Source organism: Drosophila eugracilis, unplaced genomic scaffold, assembly GCF_018153835.1.
Source record: "Drosophila eugracilis isolate 14026-0451.02 unplaced genomic scaffold, ASM1815383v1 contig_779, whole genome shotgun sequence".
Taxonomy (NCBI): Eukaryota; Metazoa; Arthropoda; class Insecta; order Diptera; family Drosophilidae; genus Drosophila; species Drosophila eugracilis.
The window spans coordinates 34,283-41,112 of NW_024573677.1; the positions used below are offsets into that span (position 1 = coordinate 34,283).

Sequence of the window (6,830 nt, forward strand, 5' to 3'; positions counted from 1 at the left end):
ATGATCGAGCCAGTGCTCTCTATTTCAAATCCAAATTAAAACTAAACTAAGAACTAACAAAAGCTCATGCATAGCCGGCTGCCCGCGCAGACGCTGACCTTCACATTTTGCAGAAGTCAAACGATCGCTGTCAGCCAACGAAACGGAGCCACGGCTCGGAACGGTACAATGCGCTGGCTCAGCTTAGGGCCCACAAGGTGGACCCAATTTAGGGTGGACCATGCATGAGAGGAAAGTGTAATAATAATAACAATATAATATTAACAAGGGGAATAAGAATTGGCCTAATCAGCCTAAGCTGGGAGTTGGTTGTTAACTTGCACACGGTTCGAGGTGTTCGGCACCTCCTCCTCCTCGAAGCCTTCCGTTGGGGTGGCACACTGGGCCCCAGCGGCGCCCCGATTTTCCTCCCCCTGCCAGTATCCAGTTGGTGGAGACGCCGCGCCCGGTCCTCATGCGTGCCGGGAACATCCGGATACTTATCCCTTCCCCGGCGAACTGTGCTGGTAGCGCAGGCAGGTTTCGCAATTTCTGACGAATTTTGGGATATCCTTTTTCATTCCATTTCTCAATAAATGTAATATTATGAACCTTTAGTAATTAGAATTTTAATTGAAATTTCTCCAAGTGTATAATCTAAGGGAGGTATTTATAATAATATAGCCAAAAATTGTACAAAACTCGTATAGCTAGATTTTGATTTGCTTTTCTCTTATCGCAATTGAGTTTTCTTTTAAAGAAGGTTATGAACAAAAACCTTAATTACTTATTTGTGAATATTTCTAAAACTAATCTTCATTGTTCATCGAGGTTGATTCTAGGAAGTTTTGTAAGATAGTGTCAGGAGCAGCACCCAAATTATAGTTTTCAATTTGTTCAGCATCACTGTATGCTGAATTATCTCAGTTATTAATAGGGCAAGCCGAGACTCGCGCTCGCGAGTCCACAATCGCTTGGCCTCGCCCCCACACATTCGTTCCTGTATCGCTGTAGAAAAACAGTCGCAGCACTGCTAAAAATAAACATTGAAAATAAATCTCTCGGCCTTTTCTTTTCACCGTTCACGGCACCGCATTTTTTTCGTGCAATTTTAAATAGCAAAATATTTAGAAACAATTGGCATAAATTAATGCCCCGCTCAAAACAGATAGATTCAATTTTCTTTTAGTTAATTGTAATTACTGTTTACAGAATAATGTAGCTCTATTGTAGTATGCACTAATATTGAATACCCACTGTACCGAGTTCTTAAAGCGTAAGCACTGTAACACTATGGGCCTGTGCCCATAGGCCCAGGACAAGCAGCAGATACAAAGCGTGGGAGGCACGACCGCCACTTGCGCCTTCGAGGGAGCGTCAGCCTAGCCGGGGACGACCAGCTGACGCGGACCGGAAAGAGCATCAGAAGAAACATCGCAGCAGAGGACGCAGGATTAACCCATGCACTGCGTTCCATATTTTTTTGAGTGCACTGCGATGCATATTTTTTTTATATAACATAATATAAATTGTAAAATTGAGCGGAACTATCTCTGCCCAATTAGTCGTGTAACCTGTAAAGCTATGCAAAACAATAGGTAGAAACCTGCAAAGATAGATGAGAGGTAATGCAAAAAGCAAATCCTCAATAGAAAACAATAATAATTATATTCCAACTTATAACATAAAGGTATATATACCACCTACAAAAATGACTTTGGATATAAAAACAGTGGATTCCGCTGCCAATGTCATAAACAAAGTAGAATCGAATAATATTGATTTATATTGGGTACATGTATTTTAATAATCATTGTTGTCATAATGTGCGCAAATTTCTTTTATAAAATATATAAGCTGCACAATAGATGTTTAAAGAAAAGATATATGAGCCGGGCTAATGACCTGGATAAAATATAAGCAACATTGTTTAAACATACAATATATAATATGCAATGTAATAAATAAAAACAAGAGGAAACGCTATAGTCGGGTGCCGCGACTATAAGATACCCGTTACTGTTTTACAAAATTTTAAAATATTATTTTGCTAGTGGAAATTCACAATGCGCCACCTATTGTCAGAGGAAGTATGTTGAGTATGCTTATAGTGACGTCACTTCCCATGTGAGGCCTTATAACCTTAATTTCTTCATAAATAGCGCAATAATGTTCCGATTTGAAAAACCTTTGGCAAATCGATAGATATTAACAGAAATAAGTTATACAAGGTCAAACAAAGGCATTCATAATAATATTATAGACGCCACAGTTTTCCGCGGTTTGTAGGCGTTAGAGTGGGCGTGGCCTAATGCAACTTCGTGGCAAGTTGCAGAGGCATCTACTAAATATGTGTTTCTAAGCAAAATTGTGTAGCTCTTATAGTTTTGAGATTTTTGCATTTTTGGTTTTTCGGATTTTGTGGGCGTTAGAGTGGGCGTGGCTTGATCGGAAAAAAACAATTCGCATTGGGAGCATCATAGAAACCTACATGCTTAATCCGAACATTCTATTACGAATAGTTACCGAGATATCAGCTTTTCTAGAAAATCCGAAAACCGTCTTTTGAGCCTTGTGGGCGTATGGGTGGGTGAGGCCGGATAGTAGTACTACTATAAGATGCGCTGTCATCTAAAGATTATACTTTCTGAATTTCAACTTTCTAACTGCAATAGTTCCTATGATTTCAGTAATTTTAGTTTTTTGCGATTTGTGGGCGTTAGAGTGGGCGTGGCAGGATGCTGTAATAAACTTGCGCTGTCCCGGGACCTCAAGAATCTTCATGCTTAATCTCAACTTTGTATCTGCTATAGTTCCTGAGATCTCAGCGTTCATACGGACGGACGGACGGACGGACGGACGGACGGACGGACGGACGGACGGACGGACGGACGGACGGACAGACGGACATGGCTCAATCGACTTCGCTATTGATCCTGATCAAGAATATATATACTTTATAGGGTCGCAAAAGCTTCCTTCTATCTGTTACATACTTTTCAACGAATCTAGTATACCCTCTTACTCTACGAGTAACGGGTATAAAAACAAGAGGAAACGCTATAGTCGGGTGTCGCGACTATAAGATACCCGTTACTGTTTTACAAAATTTTAAAATATTATTTTGCTAGTGGAAATTCACAATGCGCCACCTATTGTCAGAGGAAGTATGTTGAGTATGCTTATAGTGACGTCACTGCCTATGTGAGGCCTTATAACTTAATTTCTTTATAAACAGCGAAATAATGTTCTGCTTTGAAAAATCTTTGGTAAATCGATAGATATTAACAGAAATAAGTTACACAAGGTCAAACGAAGGCATTCATAATAATATTATAGACGCCACAGTTTTCCGCGGTTTGTGGGCGTTAGAGTGGGCGTGGCTGGGTGCAACTTCGTGGCAAGTTGCAGAGGCATCTCCTTAATACGAGTTCCTAAGCAAAATTGTGTAGATCTTATACTTTTCGAGATTTTTGCATTTTTGGTTTTTCGGGTTTTGTGGGCGTTAGAGTGGGCGTGGCTTGATCGGAAAAAACAATTCGAATTGGGAGCATCATAGAAACCTACATGCTTAATCCGAACTTTTTATCTCTTATAGTTACCGAGATATCAGCTTTTCTAGAAAATCCGAAAACCGTCTTTTGAGCCTTGTGAGCGTATGGGTGGGTGTGGCCGGATATTAGTACCACTATAAGATGCGTTGCCATCTAAAGATTATACTTTCTGAATTTCAACTTTCTAACTGCAATAGTTCCTGAGATTTCAGCAATTTTAGTTTTTTGCGATTTGTGGGCGTTAGAGTGGGCGTGGCAGGATGCTGTAATAAACTTGCGCTGTCCCGGGATCTCAAGAATCTCTCAACGTTGTATCTGCTATAGTTCCTGAGATCTCAGCGTTCATACGGACGGACGGACGGACGGACGGACGGACGGACGGACGGACGGACGGACGGACAGACGGACATGGCTCAATCGACTTCGCTATTGATCCTGATCAAGAATATATATACTTTATAGGGTCGCAAAAGCTTCCTTCTATCTGTTACATACTTTTTAACGAATCTAGTATACCCTTTTACTCTACGAGTAACGGGTATAATGAAATAAAAATAATTTTATACAAATATAATTTAAAAAAAAAATGGCTAAACTAAGCACAATGCCCATGATATAATGGATTGGAAAAAAAAATTTTTTGACAAATCGTATAAGTCACTAACTCAGATTAGACCAATCCAGAAGAACACAGTTAGAAAACATGTTGAGATATTAGTAGAGAACTTTAATAAAGCGCGAATGCTAATACATGGTCACAGGGAGAGATTGAATCAAGATAATTTATCTCAGGTATCTAAACTTCTGATACGACTACGATCTAATTTAATATCGGTTAAACAAAAATTCAGTTTAGAAATAGTAATACAGAATGTTATAAACACTTCTATAGCAGAAGACACTGCACCTGACCCAGAATCAGCTGAAACAAACGAATTAAAACAAGAGGGAACGCTATAGTCGAGTGCCGCGACTATAAGATACCCGTTACTGTTTTACACAATTTTAAAATATTAATTTTGCTAGTGGAAATTCACAAGGCGCCACCTATTGTCAGAGGAAGTATATTGAGTATGCTTATAGTGACGTCACTGCCCATGTGGAGCCTTATAACCTTAATTTCTTCATAAATAGCGAAATAATGTTCCGATTTGAAAAATCTTTTGTAAATCGATAGATATTAACAGAAATAAGTTACACAAGGTCAAACGAAGGCATTCATAATAATATTATAGACTCCACAGTTTTCCGCGGTTTGTGGGCGTAAGAGTGGGCGTGGCCGGATGCAACTTCGTGGCAAGTTGCAGAGGCATCTCCTAAATACGTGGTCTTAAGCAAAATTTGATTTTTGCATTTTTGGTTTTTCTGGTTTTGTGGGCGTTAGAGTGGGCGTGGCGTGATCGGAAAAAAACAATTCGCATTGGGAGCATCATAGAAACATACATGCTTGATCCGAACTTTCTATCTCTTATAGTTACCGGGATATCAGCTTTTCTAGAAAATCCGAAAACCGTCTTTTGAGCCTTGTGGGCGTATGGGTGGGTGTGGCCGGATAGTAGTAGCACTATAAGATGCGCTGTCATCTAAAGATTATACTTTCTGAATTTCAACTTTCTATCTGCAATAGTTCCTGAGATTTCAGCAATTTTAGTTTTTTGCGATTTGTGGGCGTTAGAGTGGGCGTGGCAGGATGCTGTAATAAACTTGCGCTGTCCCGGGACCTCAAGAATCTTCATGCTTAATCTCAGATTTGTATCTGCTATAGTTCCTGAGATCTCAGCGTTCATACGGACGGACGGACGGACGGACGGACGGACGGACAGACGGACATGGCTCAATCGACTTCGCTATTGATCCTGATCAAGAATATATATACTTTATAGGGTCGCAAAAGCTTCCTTCTATCTGTTACATACTTTTCAACGAATCTAGTATACCCTTTTACTCTACGAGTAACGGGTATAATTAGAAGAGTTATACCCCAAAATAGAAGAGGAAGATTTAAATAATCTTACTATTCCAGGGGTATACACAGAGATAGAGATAGTTACACAGATTCTGATACTCCTAGCGAGACAAGCAACCTTACCACAATGGCACAATCCAATATTGATTTCATAAATGCAGCTTCCAAGCTGATACCAGTTTTCGATGGTAAAGCGGAAAATCTAACAAGTTTTGTGGATGCGTTAGAAATTGTAGAGGCAATGAAGGGCGAGCACGAACAACTCGCAGCCTCCATAATAAAAACAAAACTAAAGGGTGCCGCTAGAAATCTAATAGGAAACGAAACAACGATTTCCGAAGTGATTTCTAGACTAAAAGGCAACGTCAAAGGCGAAACTGTAGATGTATTGTCAGCAAAACTGATGAACCTACGGCAACGAAAAGAAACTGCAAACTAATACACACTAGAGGTTGAGCAGATGACGAAAGCCTTAGAAGGAGCATACATATCAGACGGAATATCACTAGAATTGGCAAGGAATTATACCACTCAGCATGCCGTCAAGGCAATGACTAAGAACTGCGCAATTGAAAAGGTAAAACTTACCATGCAGGCTGGCACCTTCAACACAATGAATGATGCCATATCCAAGTTCGTCAACAGTTGCACGGAAGAAACTGGACAATCTAATACTGTCCTTTATTTCAAAAATTATTCACAGCGTGGTGGAAATCGCGGACGTGGAAACTTCAGAGGAAACTGTAGTAGTCGTAACAATTACAACAACTACAAAAGTTCCAACTATAATAGTAATGGACGAGGCCAATATAGAGGAAACTCAAGAAGCCGTGGCAACTCGAATCGAGGCCACAATAACAATAATTCAAACAATTCTGTGAGAATTGCCCAGAATAATTCGGGAAACTCTCACCCTTCAGATACTGAACAGTAAACCACAATGTTCACACCATCAATCTTAGTCTTAATATATTTGTAAACTTTACAAATACAGAAACCAACAGAAAACTTGTATTCTTAATTTAATTTTAAAAGAAAATTCTGATATCCTTCGTGATATTCAGAAAGATAATAAAATAAACATTCAGAGCATAGGCCAAGAGCTAATTCAATCAAAAGGCTTAACTTCCCTCGAGATACAGACAGATAAATATATAATTTACACGATTTTCATATAGTAGATTTGCATTTCGCAATACCATGTGATGGAATAATAGGCATTGATTTCATAAAGAAATTCAATTGTCAACTAGACTTCAATCATAATGAAGATTGGTTTATCCTAAGACCAAATAATTTTAATTTTCCAATATATGTTCCTATAACATACA

General features: G+C 39.2%; 1 protein-coding gene across 1 annotated transcript; it reads left to right on the forward strand.

Annotated features, from left to right (window-relative positions):
- Positions 1–5,971: 5,971 nt before the first annotated feature.
- On the forward strand, positions 5,972–6,507 carry LOC108114752 (putative uncharacterized protein DDB_G0283779). The gene is made up of 2 exons (XM_017225863.2): positions 5,972–6,076; positions 6,203–6,507. Exons 1-2 carry the CDS (start codon positions 6,050–6,052, stop codon positions 6,431–6,433), a joined length of 258 nt encoding a protein of 85 aa, XP_017081352.2. The 5' UTR covers positions 5,972–6,049; the 3' UTR covers positions 6,434–6,507.
- The last annotated feature ends 323 nt before the right edge of the window (positions 6,508–6,830 follow it).